Here is a 21,612-nt window from a genome sequence, read left to right as displayed (position 1 = left end):
GTGTATCAATGAACATTTATACTGATATATGTTATTGCATTCAAATGCTGGTATTCTATATATACATTATCTTGCTGATAGTGCAACAGTGTATGTAGGCTTGACCAACTTGAGGAGGTTAATAGTATCAGGTGGTGAACCAGGAGATAGGATACCACTGGATAAGCTGATAATAGAGTTCTGATGGTGTTGGAGTGCAACCTGATTGCGATTATCGAGTATAGGATTCATTATTATTATATGTGTGTATGTATCGTGTATGTGCTTTGTCCAGTAAATGTGTCACAATTTGCTGGTGTTTGCCCTTGTCCTAGTGAGGCTTCCCAGGAGGTAGTAAAGAAGGAGAGAGAGAGAGAGAAAGAACCATGAACCACTGCTGTGGACAGGGTAGGAGGTAATACTAGTAAGTCATAGGGGGATTGAGGAGATCATATCTCATAAGGAGAGAGTGGGGAGTCACAGCGGCTCGAGTGGGTGTGTGCACGTGACGACGAGGCTAAGTGTTGGAGCCGCATCCCCTGAACGTGTGACGTTGAGCCCCTCTCCAAGAGCCAGAAGCGCCAAGGGTGATCTCCTAGTATAAGCACTCTACCGAGTTGTGGGTTGGGTTGTCCGTAGAGGAGGATCAACGACGACTACACCAACCAACCCACAGTCTATAATAATATATATATATATATATATATATATATATATATATATATATATATATATATATATACATATATATATATATATATATATATATATATATATATATATATATATATATATATATATATATATATATATATATATAATATATTAGTATATTTTGGTAGCAGTCTTGCAAACATATGTTGTTATATATGACCGAAAGGGTAAGATAAATGATTCTAACACGAATCTTCTCTATATTTCTTATGTTTTTCTTCACTGTCGGGGGGTAGTTGAAAAATTAACTCTCTAAAGTTCATTTTCTCACTTTATTTATGGTCTGACGCCTAGAAGCGTTACGCAAGAACACTTCTTACATTTTCAAAGACAATTTTACATACTCAGATCGTAATTATATTCGTTTTTGGGTGAGGTGATACGATACAAATCAATGGGAAAGACAGAACACGAAACAATGGGTATATTGCGTGTTTTATCTTCTTGCTTCTATGCTTGTTCGGGGCCTTGAGGTGGGTAGAATGCAATTATGTGTTAATTGGCTGTTGATTGCTGGTTTTAAGTTTTTGATGTGTAGTGCCTCGCTGATGTCGAGTCTCCTGTTGTCGTTGTATCTGTCGATAATTTCTGTGTTGTTTGTTAAGATTTCTCTGGTGATGGTCTGGTTATGTCTTTTCCCATTGATTTGTATCCTATCACCTAACCCAAAAACGAATATAAGCACGATCTGAGTATGCAAAATTGTCTTTGAAAATGTAAGAAGTGTTCTTGCGTAACGCTTCTAGGCGTCAGACCACAAATAAAGTGTGAAAATGAACTTTAGAAAGTTAATTTTTCAACTACCCCCCGACAGTGAAGAAAAACATAAGAAGTATAGAGAAGATTCGTGTTAGAATCATTTATCTTACCATTTCGGTCATATTCAACAACATATACAATGTGTGTGTTTGTGTGCGTGTCTGTGTGTTAAAGATAAATAAATATTTACATTTTTTTATGCTTGGAGTTTCACAGGTGTGTCTTGGGGTACCGTAGTGTGTTGAACAGCATGATGTTCACACAGTTGACTGCTGCAAAGGGTTTTGGTTTGAGTTTATGGCGTCATAACATGCAGTGATACACTAGTAAACTGTACTACGGCAACCCGTCCTCTTAAAAATAACGTCACTTTTGGCTGGTATGCGCGCTATGGCCAAATTTGGACGTAATTTGAAATGAAATCGACTCACAAAAGTGACGTACTGATCCGTTTTCTGTTTGAGTCGTCCGGCCTACTCGGACACGCTAGGAGAAGAAACTTTCAATTCACGTTTTTCATACCGTTTTGAAACTTTATGAGAATTTCCTGCCCACCTTACCTATCAGAGGACCCTTAACTTACTGTTGTTGAAAAAAAAAAATCCCAAATTTATTTTCAAATTGTTTTCATTTTCAAATTATGTCCAATTTCGGCCATACTGGTCAACGGCCAAAAGCGACGATATTGTTAAGAGGACAGGTTGCCCCGACCAAGTACACTGTGGTTTACTTGTGTAAATTTGTGTAAATTCCGCCTGAAACTAGGCGGAGGGAACAGGAGGCCAGACACAGGGTACCGATTGGAAGACGAACTCCTCCACGAAACGGACAGCGAGAAAGTTGATCCAACACCAAACCTGGGTGAGAGTATGGAGGGTGATGTTCTCACAAGATCTTAGCCTTTGAACAAGATGTTCTCACAATAACATAACCAGAAGTGACCCAGAGCCAGCACTTCTCACTATTTAGGGTCACACTTCTCGCTACCAGCCCTCACTATTTAGGGACACGCTTCTCACTACCAGCCCTCACTATATAGGAACACGCTTCTCGCTACCAGCCCTCACTATTTAAATATATGCCCTCACTGGTTTAAATATCAACCAGGTATCAACCAGGTGTCGTGTTCCACACTATGACAATCACACTATGCGGGCAACACTCTTCCTGGCAAGCATGAGTACCAAGTAACAATAACTCACCGCAACGATAGTGTTATCAATGGTGAGTACTATATATCACCGCCTGGCAACCCATTCTCTTGCCAGCCAAGCATCACCCACCTGTTAACTGTCCATCGTAGGAAATCACAGTCTACTGCACTGCCACCTTCTGGTCAGCGGTGACCGTCACTGCCTGCAGATGACAATCCCTAAACTGGCTAGCTAGGGCTAACTGGCTCTGTAGCCTCGTTTCTCACTGACTGTCTCTCCTCCACGCTCACATTAGCCTGGGACAGGAGGGAGGGGGGGGGGGGCTCAGAGCCACGTCCGGATTTAAAGACTGCGGCTTAATTATCCTTATGACTGAGCCAAATTAGGCTGCAATTGTAGCCTATAAAGCTTTTTCCTTCGCCTGCAAGGAGTGCCGGATGTCCCTCGGCTTCTCTTGGGCATAATCCTTCTCTTGGGTCCGGCTTATACCTGAAAGCCTCGTTTAGATAAGACCCTGCATCTTCATCCGGCCTGTCTAGGGCCTTCTGGGGCACTCTAGGGCACGAATAAGGTCACTCTGGGGCACGAATAACGTCTTTGTTCCAATCAGAAGCCATCAGGTGCCGCCCCCCCCTCCCCTGATTGGGTAACCGCCACGGGCATATAAGCATACATTATCCGGGGGGGCCCTCAGCCCCCCTAAACATCCGGCCCCCAGCCGTCGCCCCCCCTCACCCTGGGGGCCCGCGAAATTCAGGCGCCAATTGGCACGGCGCCAAAAATCCAATTTAAAGATTCATGATTAGCCTATCACCAGCAAAATTTACAGAATATAAAATTAGGGTTATTACTCTACAACTCTATGCATCCTAATTCCAGCTGGAATTACCTTGTTCGATCTGGAATAGTTATAAGGCTGGAATACCACTCTTGTTGAAGGTAGAGGAGTGTTATGAGTTGACTGTAGGGCCGTGACACTACGTATGAATGTCTGTATGTATGTATGAATGTCTGTGTATATACATATGTATATATGTCAACCCACCGCAGCTGCTGACGGTGAGTGCGGAGAAGCGCATCAGGTGCCTGGAGGAGCTGGTGCAGCTGCCCTACGCCGCTGCGGTCTCCTTGGACGACGTTATCCACAAGAGGATCAAACCTGCGTTTACACCCCCGGTGAGTGTGTGGGGGGGGGGGGAGGGGGGATTATGGAAGGAGACAGTGATTTAGGGAGGAGGAATGTTGGGGAAAGTGAAGGGGGGGGGGGGTAGGCTCTGTTGTTGTTGTTGTTGATGATACTTGAGGTGGTGTGTTGTGGGAGACATCTGGCGGCGGCGTTCACCAACTGCCTGGAAGCTTGGCTCACTTCTGTATGGTCCTGTGAGAGGCGTGTAACTTGTTCTTTCACCCCCCATTACCCACATCCCCCATTAGCTACACCCCCCATTAGTTACCTTATAGTGTATACACACACCCATTAGCCACACCACAGTGTATACACACACACCCATTAGTCACACCTCAGTGTATACACACACACCCATTAGCCACCCCCACAGTGTACTCACACACACCCATTAGCCACACCACAGTGTACCCACACACCCATTAGCCTCCCCCACAGTGTACCCACACACCCATTAGCCACACCACAGTGTACCTACACACCCATTAGCCACCCCCCAGTGTCCTCACACACCCATTAGCCATCCCCACAGTGTACTCACACACCCATTAACCACCCCCCACAGTGTACCTACACACCCATTAGCCTCACCACAGTGTACCCACACCCATTAGCCACCCCCACAGTGTACCCACACACCCATTAGCCACCCCAACAGTGTACCTACATACCCATTAGCCACCCCAACAGTGTACCTACATACCCATTAGCCACCCCAACAATGTACCTACACACCCATTAGCCACACAATAGTCTACCTACACACCCATTAGCCACACCACAGTGTACCTACACACCTATTAGCCACAGAAGCCACATTAACAACGCTGCCCTTTTGACATTTTGGTCAAAAACCATTTTCCTGTTTTTGTTTTTAAATGTGTTTTGTGATGTCTCTCAAACTGTTAAGTTCACTCAGGTCCAAACAGGAGTGTAGGTACAGTGTAGTGGGTGTGGTGACGCACGTCCAAACCGGACGTGTTTACGTCCTTTTATTTGTCCATGAGATTGGACTTTTTGGTCTTTAAACTGTTGACACTTCTTGGTAATTATTCAGATATTCAATGTTTATCATTCTCCTACTCTCTTTGTTCAGTTGCTATGGTCCTTGTACTCACCATACACACCCTGTACTCACCATACACACCCTGTACTCACCATACACACCCTGTACTCACTACACACCCTGTACTCACCATACACACTCTGTACTCACCATACACACCCTGTACTCACCATACACACCCTGTACTCACCACACACCCTGTACTCACCACACACACCCTGTACTCACCACACACACACCCTGTACTCGCCACACACACCCTGTACTCACCACACACACCCTGTACTCACCACACACTCCCTGTACTCACCACACACTCCCTGTACTCACCACACACTCCCTGTACTCACCACACACTCCCTGTACTCACTACACACACCCTGTACTCACCACACACACCCTGTACTCACCACACACACCCTGTACTCACCACACACTCCCTGTACTCACCACACACTCCCTGTACTCACCACACACACCCTGTACTCACCACACACACCCTGTACTCGCCACACACACCCTGTACTCACCACACACACCCTGTACTCACCACACACTCCCTGTACTCACCACACACTCCCTGTACTCACCACACACTCCCTGTACTCACCACACACTCCCTGTACTCACCACACACTCCCTGTACTCACTACACACACCCTGTACTCACCACACACACCCTGTACTCACCACACACACCCTGTACTCACCACACACACCCTGTACTCACCACACACCCTGTACTCACCACACACCCTGTACTCACCACACACTCCCTGTACTCACCACACACACACCCTGTACTCACCACACACACCCTGTACTCACCACACACACCCTGTACTCACTACACACCCTGTACTCACCACACACACCCTGTACTCACCACACACACCCTGTACTCACCACACACCCCCTGTACTCACTACACACCCTGTACTCACCACACACTCCTAGTACTCACCACACACCCTGTACTCACCACACACTCCTAGTACTCACCACACACCCTGTACTCACCACACACACCCTGTACTCACCACACACCCTGTACTCACCACACACCCTGTACTCACCACACACACCCTGTACTCACCACACACACCCTGTACTCACCACACACACCCTGTACTCACCACACACACCCTGTACTCACTACACACACCCTGTACTCACCACACACACCCTGTACTCACCACACACACCCTGTACTCACCACACACTCCCTGTACTCTAGAGAAGGAGTTGGCACCTTTACAAAGGTGCCTTTTGAGACCTCTTGCCCTTAAGCCAAAGGTCAAAGCAAAGTTTGAAGAGGGGGGAACGATATCCGTTTTCTATACTCGTGAGGCACACTCAATCATATAGCAACACCAGGTACACAGGTTCCAACATTGTGTTACTCATGTACTCAGCTAGTGAGTACAGTGTACTATACTCACTGGCTGATTGGTGTCGAGTGGTAGTTAATTCTTTAAAGGCTGTGGCGGTGTTATTTGTGTTATTTGATTATATATATATATATATATATATATATATATATATATATATATATATATATATATATATATATATATATATATATATATATATATATATATGCGAACAAGCCTGAATGGTCCCCAGGACTATATGCGAATGAAAACTCACACCCCAGAAGTGACTCGAACCCATACTCCCAGAAGCAACGCAACTGGTAACTACAGGGCGCCTTAATCCACTTGACCATCACGGCCGTCAAAAGGAAGTGATAGCCGAGGCTATTTGAGCCACTTCCCCGACGGCAACTCGGATGGTAATCTTACCACACACGTCAGGCTTGTTCGCATTTGTGTTCCTCACGTGTGCCCCAAAGAATGAGGTGATTTGGTGAAATGCTATGCCCAAGATTACCATCCGAGTTGCCGTCGGGGAAGTGGCTCAAATAGCCTCGGCTATCACTTCCTTTTGACGGCCGTGATGGTCAAGTGGATTAAGGCGCCCTGTAGTTACCAGTTGCGTTGCTTCTGGGAGTATGGGTTCGAGTCACTTCTGGGGTGTGAGTTTTCATTCGCATATAGTCCTGGGGACCATTCAGGCTTGTTCGCATTTGTGTTCCTCACGTGTGCCCCAAAGAATGAGGTGATTTGGTGAAATGCTATGCCCAAGATTACCATCCGAGTTGCCGTCGGGGAAGTGGCTCAAATAGCCTCGGCTATCACTTCCTTTTGACGGCCGTGATGGTCAAGTGGATTAAGGCGCCCTGTAGTTACCAGTTGCGTTGCTTCTGGGAGTATGGGTTCGAGTCACTTCTGGGGTGTGAGTTTTCATTCATATATATATATATATATATATATATATATATATATATATATATATATAATATATATATATATATTTAAAAATCCCTTTTTTTAAGTTTAAAAACTTGTAACCCAAGATTTAAAACATATTTTTTAATTGACAATGAAAAAATAAATTCTTGAAACATGTCCAATGCTAATCATTTAATATATAATTCAATTTCAACTGTCTCCTCCTCTTCTACTTCCTCCTACTGCTCCTGCTCCTTCTTCTGCTCCTCCTGCCTCTTCTTCTGCTCCTCCTGCTCCTTCTTCTGCTCCTCCTGTTCCTTCTTCTGCTCCTCCTGCTCCTGCTGCTCCTGCTCCCGCCCACCAGAAAGACCACCTCAACTGCGACCCGACCTTCGAGCTGGAGGAGATGATCATAGAGTCGAGACCCTTGCACAAGAAGAAGAAGAGACTGTCCAAACAAAAGAGCATCAGGGAGACGCAGAGCTCCATATCCGGCACCACTGTGAGTAGCACCTCTCGCCGGGGGAACCGCTTTAGAATGGGTTCAGCGAGGCGTTTTTTTTTTTTAGTTTTTTAACAGTTTTCTTGCGCTGGATGGGATTGGAGAACATATACAGTACGGCGGCGCGGGGTTGGGGGGGGCACGGAGGGCTTGGGGGGGGGGCACGGGGGGCGCGGGGGGGGGGGGAGGGGGGCTTGGGGGGGGGGGCACGGGGGGCTTGGGGGGGGAGGCGCGGGGGGATGTTTTGATGTGATTTTATTGCTTTGCGTGGTGGATATTGCTCGGGGATTTTTTGTATTCACTTATTTTTCACGTGGGGAAAACATGCGGTGTGGGTGTGGGTGTGTGTGTGTGGGTGTGTGTGTGTGTGTGTGTTTTTGGTGGTTGTGAGGTGAGAACTGGTGTTTGCTTGTTTGGCCAACGTGTATGTGTTCAGGAATATTTGATATATAGAGACTTTCAAACACTCACGCGCGCGCGTAAACACACATACACACACACACATACACACACACACACACACACACACACACACATATAGGGATAGGTGTAGGGAGCAGGAGGCCAGATACAAGGTATCATCTGGGAGAGGAAATTCTTCAGGAGTCAGAGAAGGAAAAAGACTTGGGGGTTGATATCACGCCAGACCTGTCTCCTGCAGCACATATCAAGCGGATAACATCAGCGGCATATGCCAGGCTGGCCAACATACGAACGGCATTCAGAAACTTGTGTAAAGAATCATTCAGAACTTTGTATACCACATATGTCAGGCCAATCCTGGAGTATGCAGCCCCAGCATGGAGTCCATATCTAGTCAAGGATAAGACTAAACTGGAAAAGGTTCAAAGGTTCGCCACCAGATTAGTACCCGAGCTGAGAGGTATGAGCTACGAGGAGAGACTACGGGAATTAAACCTCACTTCGCTGGAAGACAGAAGAGTTAGGGGGGACATGATCACCACATTCAAGATTCTGAAGGGAATTGATAGGGTAGATAAAGACAGTCTATTTAACACAAGGGGAACACTCACAAGGGGACACAGGTGGAAACTGAGTGCCCAAATGAGCCACAGAGATATTAGAAAGAACTTTTTTAGTGTCAGAGTGGTTGACAAATGGAATGCATTAGGGGGTGATGTGGTGGAGGCTGATTCCATACACAGTTTCAAGTGTAGATATGATAGTGCCCGATAGGCTCAGGAATCTGTCCACCTGTTGATTGACGGTTGAGAGGCGGGACCAAAGAGCCAGAGCTCAACCCCCGCAAACACAACTAGGTGAGTACAACTAGGTGAGTACACAATGTGTTACTTCCGGGTTGTTGAAATGTAGATATTATAGAGCCCAGTAGGCTCAGGAATCTGTACACCAGTTCATTCACGATTGAGAGGCGGGACCAAAGAGCCAGAGCTCAACCCCCGGAAGCACAAATTGGTGAGTATAAATAGGTGAGTACACACACACACACACACCTGATGCACCGCATGGATGTATGTTGTATAAGATTCGCTACTCGGAATAAAAAGTTCCAAGTAACACGGGCTATGGTGAGCCCTCAGTAGTACTTGCTCGCTGTTTGTGTAGCAGGTCGTGCAAGGTAATTGGAGCGCCTGTTGGCTAGGTAGTTGATTGCAATGACGGTATCAGGAAGGGCCTCACGATCCAGCACCAGCAGGGAAGAGGAGGAGGAGGAGGATAGATTTGTAGACTAGCCAGTCGTAGAGCCAGTAGACGGGAGCCGGTCGGCCGAGCGGACAGCACGCTGGACTTGTGATCCTGTGGTCTTGGGTTCGATCCCAGGCGCCGGCTAGAAACAACGGGTAGAGTTTCTTTCACCCTATGCCCCTGTTACCTAGCAGTAAAATAGGTACCTCGGTGTGAGTCAACTGTCAAGGGCTGCTTCCTGGGGGTGGAGGCCTGGTCGAGGACCGGGCCGCGGGGACACTAAAAAAAAAAAGCCCCGAAATCATCTCAAGATAACCTCAAGAAGAAGAAACTAATAGAAAATTTGCAGAGAGGAGGAGCGTTTGTATGGAGGATCTAATCCAAGGGATTAAAAGTGAGATATTTCAATAAACAAGATGAGGTTGAGAGACAAAAACAAGAGATTAGGTACTATATTCAGGAAGAAATTAAGAAGAGCAGAGAAGAATGGGAGAGTGAATGTGCTCGGCTCACAAATGAATTAGGAAGGCGTAACAGCATGGCTAGAGACAGTGGATTAGTGGGAAAGGGATTAGTGAGTGTGGGAGGGATGCGGGGTATCCAGGGGAGGGGCTACCAGCATGAGGGTGAATCACTGAGAAGGCGGTCAATTATCCTCCAAGGATTATCCGAATCTGGGGCACCATAAAGACAAGAAAGGATAGACATGGACAAATATGAATTGCATGAGAGTTTAAGATGTATTAAAGTCGAGAGCCGGTCGGCCGAGCGGACAGCATACTGGACTTGTGATCCTGTGGTCCTGGGTTCGATCCCAGGCGCCGGCGAGAAACAATGGGCAGAGTTTCTTTCACCCTGATGCTCCTGTTACCTAGCAGTAAAATAGGTACCTGGGTGTTAGTCAGCTGTCACGGGCTGCTTCCTGGGGGTGGAGGCCTGGTCGAGGACCGGGCCGCGGGGACACTAAATCCCCGAAATCATCTTAAGAAGAGAGAGATGGCAGGAGACAAGGCGGGACTCAGCTACAGGGTTGGACCTTTCAATTGTACCAAGAATAGACCTGTTCTGGTACAGTTCTCTAATGAAGAGGCAGTGGAGTACATAATGAAGAACAAGCTCAGAGGCAGCAAAGTCCATTACAATGTGTTCATTGAGAGGTATATGACGAAAGATGAACAAATAGCCCGCAAGGCGAAATGGCCTACACGGCACCGAAACAACCCCCCCTAGCCTCCGAAGTAGCCCCCACCACTCTTTCCCAGGTCACACACTCCCTCCCCAACTCTGCCTTCCCATCCCTCCCCCTCTGCTTCAACCCCCAACAACTCCCCCTGCCCCTTCCACACTTGCACTCAACTCAACCTGCTACACCACACCCTTCAATGATCACATCAGGCCAAGCCATACCCTCCCCAAACCCATCTTCCTCCCCCTCCTCCCCAACTACCCCCTCCAACTACCCCGCCCCCTTCTATCCCATTGTCTTCAATTCCACCTGTTCCATCCCAGCTCCCACTGCCCCCCCTCTCTTCCCCTCACCCCCAAACCCCACCCAACCCTCACCCCTCCTCTGCACCCCATCTCCCATATAATCCCCTCACCTTGGGGACACTCTAACCCCTTCCCCTCTTCTATCCCAAAACCTATTCCTGATTCCCCCCTGACTAATACACCCTCTCACCCACGCTGAGGGGCAGCGCAGGCCCTCAGCGTGCCTATGGCAATGATCTTCAATGAGTCACTTATGTCGGGAGAATTGCCCAGTTGCTGGAAGAGGGCAAATGTCGTACCTATTTTCAAGAAAGGTGATAGGGAGGAGGTACTTAACTACAGACCCGTATCACTGACAAGCATCCCCTATAAAATATTTGAGAGAATAATTAGGCTACGACTGGTTGCACACCTGGAGAACGTTAGGTTTGTGAACAAACACCAACATGGGTTCTGGAAAGGGAAATCGTGCCTAACAAACCTTTGGAATTCTATGATAAAATAACAAGGATAAGGCAGGACAGAAAAGGCTGGGCAGACTGTATATTTCTAGACTGCCTTTGATACAGTACCGCATATGAGACTGCTATTCAAACTTGAGAGGCAGGCGGGATTAAGCGGAAAGGCCTTAGCATGGGTAAGGAACTACTTAAGAGGAAGGAGCCAGAGAGTAATGGTAAGGGGCGAGAAGTCGGACTGGCGAACAAGAGCGAGTGGAGTACCTCAAGGATCGGTGCTGGGATCAATTCTATTTCTAATATATGTAAATGATATGTTTACAGGAGTAGAGTCCTACATGTCGATGTTCGCGGATGACGCAAAATTAATGAGAAGAGTTGTGACAGATGAGGATTGTAGGATGCTCCAAGAGGACCTGAACAGGTTGCAGAGATGGTCAGAGAAATGGCTACTGGAGTTCAACACGAGTAAATGTAAAGTTATGGAAATGGGATCAGGTGATAGGAGACAAAAGGAACAGTACACAATGAAGAGGAACTGCCTACCTGTGACGATTCGAGAAAGAGACCTGGGGGTGGATGTAACACCTAATCTAACTTCTGAGGCACATATAAATAGGATAACAACAGCAGCGTACTCTACACTGGCAAAAGTTAGAATATCATTCACAAACCTAAGTGAGGAGGCTTTTAGGGTGCTTTACACTGCCTACGTGAGACCAGTCTTAGAGTATGCCACGCCATCATGGAGCCCCCACCTGAAGAAACACATAAGGAAACTGGAGAAGGTTCGGAAGTTTGCGACGTTTGCGGCTTGTCCCAGAGTTACGAGGGATGGGATATGAAGAGTGCCTGAAGGAACTGAACCTTACGACACTAGAAAAAAGAACGGAGAGGGGGGGATATGATAAGAACGTATAAAATACTCAGGAGAATTGACAAAATGGAAATAGATGAAATATTCACACGGAATAGTAACAGAACGAGGGGACATGGGTGGAAGCTGGAAACTCAGATGAATCACAGAGATGTTAGGAAGTTTTCTTTTAGCGTGAGAGTAGTGGGAAAATGGAATGCACTTAAGGAGCTGGTTGTGGAAGCAAACACTATTCATAATTTTAAAATTAGGTATGATAGGGAAATGGGACAGGAGTCATTGCTGTAAACAACCGATAGCTAGAAAGGCGAGATCCCAGAGTCAATGCTCGATCCTGCAAGCACAAATAGGTGAGTACAAATAGGTGAACACACACACACACACACACACACACACACACACACACACACACACACACACACACACACACACACACACACACACACACACACACACACACGCACACACACACACACAGGATAATATTCAGAGGTTGAAAATGGGAAATAGATTCATGGAAAATGAAAAGGAAATGTGTGAAACACTAAACGAAAAGTTCCAAAGTGTGTTTGAACAAAATGAAATCTTTAGGGAACCAGATACAATAAGAATTCCAGAGAACAACATAGAGCACATAGAGGTGTCTAGAGACGAAGTGGAAAAAATGCTCAAGGAGCTAAATAAGAACAAAGCAGCTGGCCCAGATGGAGTTTCACCATGGGTTCTGAGAGAATGTGCATCTGAGCTCAGCATTCCACTTCACCTGATCTTTCAGGCATCCCTGTGTACAGGAATCGTAGCAGACGTGTGGAAACAGGCTAACATAGTTCCAATCTACAAAAGTGGCAGCAGGAAAGACCCCCTCAATTATAGACCTATATCATTGACAAGTGTAATAGTGAAAGTATTGGAAAAACTAATCAAAACTAAATGGGTAGAACACCTGGAGAGAAATGATATAATATCAGACAGACAGTATGGTTTTCGATCTGGAAGATCCTGTGTATCGAATTTACTCAGTTTCTATGATCGAGCCACAGAGATATTACAGGAAAGAGATGGTTGGGTTGACTGCATCTATCTGGACCTAAACAAGGCTTTCGACAGAGTTCCACATAAGAGGTTGTTCTGGAAACTGGAAAATATTGGAGGGGTGACAGGTAAGCTTCTATCATGGATGAAAAATTTTCTGACTGATAGAAAAATGAGGGCAGTAATCAGAGGCAATGTATCGGAATGGAGAAATGTCACAAGTGGAGTACCACAGGGTTCAGTTCTTGCACCAGTGATGTTTATTGCGTACATAAATGATCTACCAGTTGGTATACAGAATTATATGAACATGTTTGCTGATGATGCTAAGATAATAGAAAGGATAAGAAATTTAGATGATTGTCATGCCCTTCAAGAAGACCTGGATAAAATAAGTAGATGGAGCACCACTTGGCAAATGGAATTTAATGTTAATAAATGTCATGTTATGGAATGTGGAATAGGAGAACATAGACCCCACACAACCTATATATTATGTGAGAAATCTTTAAAGAATTCTGATAAAGAAAGAGATCTAGGGGTTGATACCTGGTTGATACCTGGTTGATACCTGGTTGGTTGGGGGTGGTTCTAGATAGAAAACTATCACCTGAGGACCACATAAAGAATATTGTGCAAGGAGCCTATGCTATGCTTTCTAACTTCAGAATTACATTTAAATACATGGATGGCGATATACTAAAGAAATTGTTCATGACTTTTGTTAGGCCAAAGCTAGAATATGCAGCTGTTGTGTGGTGCCCATATCTTAAGAAGCACATCAACAAACTGGAAAAGGTGCAAAGACATGCTACTAAGTGGCTCCCAGAACTGAAGGGTAAGAGCTACGAGGAGAGGTTAGAAGCATTAAACATGCCAAAACTAGAAGACAGAAGAAAAAGAGGTGATATGATCACTACATACAAAATAGTAACAGGAATTGATAAAATCGACAGGGAAGATTTCCTGAGACCTGGCACTTCAAGAACAAGAGGTCATAGATTTAAACTAGCTAAACACAGATGCCGAAGAAATACAAGAAAATTCACCTTCGCAAATAGAGTGGTAGACGGTTGGAACAAGTTAAGTGAGAAAGTGGTGGAGGCCAAGACCGTCAGTAGTTTCAAAGCGTTATATGACAGAGTGCTGGGAAGACGGGACACCACGAGCGTAGCTCTCATCCTGTAACTACACTTAGGTAATTACACTTAGGTAATTACACTTAGGTAATTACACACACACACACACACACACACACACACACACACACACACACACACACACACACACACACACACACACACACACACACACACACATTCACACACACATTCACACACACATTCACACACACATTCACACACACACACACACACACACACACACACACACACACACACACACACACAGGTTGTGTGTGTTTCTCTGCTAGACTGGACAACATAAGAACTGCCTTTAGAAACTTGTTTAAGGAATCGTTCAGGATCCTGTATACCACTTATGTCAGACCAATCCTGGAATATGCAGCTCCTGCCTGGAGTCCATATCTAGTTAAACACAAGACAAAGTTAGAGAAGATTCAGCGGTATGCCGCCAGACTTGTCCCGGAACTGAGAGGTATGAGCCACGAGGAAAGGCTGAAGGAGCTGAACCTCACGTCCCTGGAAAACAGAAGAGTAAGGGGAAACATGATAACCACCTTCAAAATTTTCAGGGGAATTGACAGGGTGGACAAAGACAAACTCTTCAGCACGGGTGGGACACGAACAAGGGGACACAGGTAGAAACTTAGTACCCAGATGAGCCACAGAGACGTTAGAAAGAATTCTTTCAGTGTCAGAGTAGTTAATAAATGGAATGCATTAGGAAGTGATGTGGTGGAGGCTGACTCCATACACAGTTTCAAATGTAGATGTTTCAAATGCTCAACCTCCGCAAGCACAAATAGGTGAGGAAATAGGTGAGTACACAGGATGACCTGGACAAACTGGATAAATGGTTTAGAAAATGGCTACTAAAGTTAAAGCCAGGAAAGTGTAAAGTAATGAAATTAGGCGAAGGGAGCAGGAGGCTGAACACAAGGTATCATCTGGGAGGTGAAATCCTGCAAGAGTCAAAGAGAGAGAAAGATCTGGGGGTTGTTATCACACCAAACCTGTCCCCAGAGGCCCACATCAAAAGGATATCATCAGCGGCATATGCTAGACTGGCCAACATAAGAACTGCCTTTAGAAACTTGTGTAAGGAATCGCTGAGGACCCTGTATACCACTTATGTTAGACCAGTCCTGGAATATGCAGCTCCAACGTGGAGTCCATACCTAGTTAAACACAAGACAAAGTTAAGAGAAGATTCAGAGGTATGCCATCAGACTAGTCCCAGAACTGAGAGGTATGAGCTACGAAGAATGGCTACGGAAGCTAAACCTCACCTTCCTGGAAGACAAAAGAGTAAGATGAGACATGATAACTACCTACAAAATTTCCAAGGGAATTGACAGGGTGGACAAAGACAAACTCTTTAGCGCGGGTGGAACACGAACAAGGGGACACAGGTGGAAACCTATTACCCAAGCCTAGAGACATTTGAAATAATTTTTTCAGTGTCAGAGTAGTTAACAGATGGAATGCACAAGGAAGTGATGTGGTGGAGGCTGACTCCATAGACAGTTTCAAATGTAGATATGATAGAGTCCAGTAGGCTCAGGAATCTGTACACCAGTTGATTGACAGTTGAGAGGCGGGACCAAAGAGCCGAACCTTAACCCCCCACAAGAATAACTAGGTGAGTACAACTAGGTGAGTACACGCATACGCTTCAAAACAAATAGACCCAACATTCCCAACTTGTCAGACACTTGATCTTATAATGTTGCGCCTTTGGAATACATAACGATATTACGAAACAGCCAATCATGAGAGAGGGAGAGAGAGGGAGGGGTAGGGAGGGAGAGAGAGAGAGGGAGAGAGAGGGAGGGAGAGAGAGGGAGGGAGAGAGAGGGAGAGAGAGAGGGAGAGAGACGGAGAGGGAGGGAGAGGGAGGGATAGGGAGAGGGAGTGAGTCTGTACCCATTGCTTTGGATAACTATTTGTACAACTTTTTTAAAATTCAACACATCAAATTATTGTGTCTAGTAACTTTGTGTTGTTTTTTCAATGTTTTTGCTTTAAGGTTGTGTGTATGTATTTACTATTTGTATTTACTATATATGTCTGCAGAATCAAGCTATGTAGCTCTTGGACCCCGCCTTTCTAGCCAATCTCTTTTTCCTCTATTATGTCTACTACATATATTTCTCTCTAACACACGCGCACGCGCACACACACACACACACACATGTTGATTGACGGTTGAGAGGCGGGACCAAAGAGCCAGAGCTCAACCCCCGCAAACACAACTAGGTGAGTACAACCAGGTGAGTACACACACACACACACACACACACACACACACACACACACACACACACACACACACACACACGCACACACACACACACACACACACACACACACATGAATAAATTCCTATGGGATATACAATGGGACATAGAACTCAGAACTAAGTCCGTACAAGACATGATGGACTATGTCACCCAAAAATGTCAGGAGGCTGTAAGCAGGTTTGTCCCAGCCCAACAGGAAAAAACAGAGAAGCAAAGGAAGAATCCGTGGTTTAATAGGGAATGTATGAAAGCAAAGGAGCAGAACAAAAGGGCATGGAGGAACTTCCGTAATAACACAACACCAGAAAGTAGACAGAGATACCAGAGAACCAGGAATGAGTATGTAAGTGTGAGAAGAGCAGCTGAGAAAAGGTATGAAAATGATATAGCTAATAAAGCCAAGACCGAACCAAAGCTACTACACAGTCACATCAGGAGGAAGACAACAGTGAAGGAACAGGTGATGAAACTTAAGAGGTGTGTGAAGAACTCAACAAAAGGTTCCAGGAGGTCTTTACAATAGAACAAAGGGAGGTCACGGCGCTAGGAGAGGTGGCAGCAAACCAGGCGACCTTGGAAGGGTTCGAAATTACAAAAGATGAGGTCAAGAGGCACCTATTGGAGCTGGATGTGAGAAAAGCTGTTGGGCCGGACGGAATCTCACCATGGGTATTGAAAGAATGTGCAGGAGCACTTTGTTTGCCACTCTCCATAGTGTATAGTAGGTCACTGGAAACGGGAGACTTACCAGAAATATGGAAGACGGCTAATGTAGTCCCAATATACAAAAAGGGCGACAGACAAGAGGCACTGAACTACAGGCTAGTGTCCTTAACTTGTATACCATGCAAGGTGATGAGAAAATTGTGAGAAAAAACCTAGTAACCCATCTGGAGAGAAGGGACTTCGTGACAACCCATCAACATGGGTTCAGGGAGGGTAAATCTTGCCTTACATGCTTAATAGAATTATACGATCAGGTGACAACGATTAAGCAAGTAAGAGAAGGATGGGCGGACTGCGTTTTTTTGGACTGTCGGGAAGCCTTTGACACAGTACCCCATAAAAGGCTAATGCATAAGCTGGAGAAACAGGCAGGAGTAACTGGTAAGGCGCTCCAGTGGATAAGGGAGTACCTAAGCAATAGGAAGCAGAGAGTTAGTGAGGGGTGAGACCTCAGACTGGCGTGAAGTCACCAGTGGAGTCCCACAGGGCTTTGTACTCGGACCTATCCTGTTTCTGATATACGTAAATGATCTCCCGGAGGGTATAGACTCATTCCTCTCAATGTTTGCTGACGACGGCAAAATTATGAGAAGGATTAAGACAGAGGAGGACAGCTTGAGGCTTCAAGAAGATCTGGACAAGCTGCAGGAATGGTCGAACAAATGGTTGTAAGAGTTTAACCCAACCAAATGTAATGTAATGAAGATAGGTGTAGGGAGCAGGAGACCTGAAAAAAGGTATCATTTGGGAGATGAAATCCTGGAAAGGTCAGAGAGAGAGAGAAAGACCTTGGGGTTGATATCACGCCAGACCTGTCCCCTGAAGCTCATATCAGGAGGATAACATCAGCGGCATATGCCAGGTTGGCTACCATAAGCACGGCCTTTAGAAACTTGTGTAAGGAATCTTTCAGAACATTATATACCACATATGTCAGACCAATCCTGTAGTATGCGGCTCCAGCATAGAGTCCATATTTAGTCAAGCACAAGACTAAACTGGAAAAGGTTCAAAGGTTTGCCACCAGACTAGTACCAGAACTGAGGGGTATGAGCTACGAGGAGAGACTACGGGAATTAAACCTCACGTCACTGGGAGACAGAAGAGTTAGGGGGGGGGACATGATCACCACATACAAGATTCTCCGAGGAATTGATAGGGTAGATAAAGACAGACTTTTTAACACAAGGGGCACACGCACTAGGGGACACAGGTGGAAACTGAGTGCCCAAATGAGCCACAGAGACGTTAGAAAGATTTTTTTCAGTGTCAGAGTGGTTGACAAATGGAATGCATTAGGAAGTGATGTGGTGGAGGCTGACTCCATACACAGCTTGAAGTGTAGATATGATAGAGCCCAGTAGGCTCAGGAACCTGTACACCTGTTGATTGACGGTTGAGAGGCGGGACCAAAGAGCCAGAGCTCAACCCCCGCAAACACAACTAGGTGAGTACACACACACACTCTCTCTCACATCCCCAGGAAGCAGCCCGTAGCGGCTGTCTAACTCCCTGGATACCTGTTTACTGCTAGGTGAACAGGTGCAGCTGGCTATAAGAAACGGTGCTCTTTTGCTGCCGCTTCCGCTTGGAATCGAACCCAGCCCATTCGGACTACGACCTTCGAGCGCTGTCCACGTACCCGCGTGGCCCCAGTGTGTAATTACCTAAGTGTAATTACCTAAGTGTAGTTACAGGATGAGAGCTACGCTCGTGGTGTCCCGTCTTCCCAGCACTCTTTGTCATATAACGCTTTGAAACTACTGACGGTCTTGGCCTCCACCACCTTCTCACTTAACTTGTTCCAACCGTCTACCACTCTATTTGCGAAGGTGAATTTTCTTATATTTCTTCGGCATCTGTGTTTAGCTAGTTTAAATCTATGACCTCTTGTTCTTGAAGTTCCAGGTCTCAGGAAGTCTTCCCTGTCGATTTTATCAATTCCTGTTACTAGTTTGTATGTAGTGATCATATCACCTCTTTTTCTTCTGTCTTCTAGTTTTGGCATGTTTAATGCTTCTAACCTCTCAGTTCTGGGAGCCACTTAGTAGCATGTCTTTGCACCTTTTCCAGTTTGTTGATGTGCTTCTTAAGATATGGGCACCACACAACAACTGCATATTCTAGCTTTGGCCTAACAAAAGTCATGAACAATTTCTTTAGTATATCGCCATCCATGTATTTAAATGCAATTCTAAAGTTAGAAAGCATAGCATAGGCTCCTCGCACAATATTCTTTATGTGGTCCTCAGGTGATAGTTTTCTATCTAGAACCACCCCTAGATCTCTTTCTTTATCAGAATTCTTTAAAGATTTCTCACATAATATATAGGTTGTGTGGGGTCTATGTTCTCCTATTCCACATTCCATAACATGACATTTATTAACATTAAATTCCATTTGCCAAGTGGTGCTCCATCTACTTATTTTGTCCAGGTCATCTTGAAGGGCATGACAATCATCTAAATTTCTTATCCTTCCTATTATCTTAGCATCATCAGCAAACATGTTCATATAATTCTGTATACCAATTGGTAGATCATTTATGTACGCAATAAACATCACTGGTGCAAGAACTGAACCCTGTGGTACTCCACTTGTGACATTTCTCCATTCCGATACATTGCCTCTGATTACTGCCCTCATTTTTCTATCAGTCAGAAAATTTTTCATCCATGATAGAAGCTTACCTGTCACCCCTCCAATATTTTCCAGTTTCCAGTTTCCAGAACAACCTCTTATGTGGAACTCTGTCGAAAGCCTTTTTTAGGTCCAGATAGATGCAGTCAACCCAACCATCTCTTTCCTGTAATATCTCTGTGGCTCGATCATAGAAACTGAGTAAATTCGATACACAGGATCTTCCAGATCGAAAACCATACTGTCTGTCTGATATTATATCATTTCTCTCTAGGTGTTCTACCCATTTAGTTTTGATTAGTTTTTCCAATACTTTCACTATTACACTTGTCAATGATATAGGTCTATAATTGAGGGGGTCTTCCCTGCTGCCACTTTTGTAGATTGGAACTATGTTAGCCTGTTTCCACACGTCTGCTACGATTCCTGTACACAGGGATGCCTGAAAGATCAGGTGAAGTGGAATGCTGAGCTCAGATGCACATTCTCTCAGAACCCATGGTGAAACTCCATCTGGGCCAGCTGCTTTGTTCTTACCGAGCTCCTTGAGCATTTTTTCCACTTCGTCTCTAGACACCTCTATGTGCTCTATGTTGTTCTCTGGAATTCTTATTGTATCTGGTTCCCTAAAGATTTCATTTTGTACAAACACACTTTGGAACTTTTCGTTTAGTGTTTCACACCTGTGTGTGTGTGTGTGTGTGTGTGTGTGTGTGTGTGTGTGTGTGTGTGTGTGTGTGTGTGTGTGTGTGTGTGTGTTTGTGTGTGTGTGTGTAATTACGTAGGAGTAATTACATAATGAGAGCAACGCTCGTTAAGTCCCCCCTTCCCTATAGTCTCTGTATTAATGCGCCCGTGTCCTTGTCTACACACACTGTGGCTCTTCCCTCGTTAACCACCTTGTTAAACCCCCCCTCGTTAACCACCTTGTTAACCCCCCCCCCTCGTTAACACCCCCCCCCCCCTCCCTCCCTGCCATTAATACGCTCACCACATGCATATTCTTTTAACTGGTTGTTACTTTGAATAACCTCCTTTGTCTACTTAGCTTATGCAGTCGTGTCTTAATCGAGGTTGAGACACCAACCAAGATCCTCTCTCATCCCCTTTCAATACACACTAAACAAGTTCTATCTCAACACTAAGTTCTATCAGTTCTATCCTCAAACTAAACAAGTTCTATCTCAACACTAAGTTCTATCAGTTCTATCCTCAAACTAAACAAGTTCTATCTCAACACTAAGTTCTATCAGTTCTATCCTCAAACTAAACAAGTTCTATCTCAACACTAAGTTCTATCAGTTCAATTCTCAAACTAAACAAGTTCTATCTCAACACTAAGTTCTATCAGTTCAATTCTCAAACTAAACAAGTTCTATGTCAACACTAAGTTCTATCAGCTCTATCCTCAAATTAAACATGTTCTATCTCAACAATAAGTTCTATCACTTCAATTCTCAAGCTAAACTATAGCGCTATAGGGAGAGGTATATGAGGCTAGGATAGACATGCTGGGGATTAATCAGAGTGATGAAGCGATTCTTCCCATCCATTTGAAAATTCGGGGGGGGGGGGGATCGAACGCCAATTTACAAGAAAGTGAGGCCGTCGCTGTTTCGAA

The 21,612-nt window shown here is 45.2% G+C and overlaps 1 protein-coding gene across 1 annotated transcript in view; it reads left to right on the top strand.

Moving 5' to 3' along the window:
• Nucleotides 1-21,612, top strand: part of LOC123757234 (uncharacterized) — a gene marked incomplete in the record, with an annotated part of 84,243 nt that overhangs the window by 51,005 nt on the left and 11,626 nt on the right. The window contains 2 exon segments of the mRNA XM_069323765.1: nucleotides 3,657-3,782; nucleotides 7,517-7,654. Coding sequence (XP_069179866.1) covers nucleotides 3,657-3,782; nucleotides 7,517-7,654 — 264 coding nt within the window.

The sequence above is a fragment of the Procambarus clarkii genome, chromosome 13 (assembly GCF_040958095.1).
Source record: "Procambarus clarkii isolate CNS0578487 chromosome 13, FALCON_Pclarkii_2.0, whole genome shotgun sequence".
Lineage (NCBI taxonomy): Eukaryota > Metazoa > Arthropoda > Malacostraca > Decapoda > Cambaridae > Procambarus > Procambarus clarkii.
The sequence above is the reverse complement of the archived record's forward strand: the minus strand, read 5'-3'. Positions and strand labels throughout refer to the sequence as shown.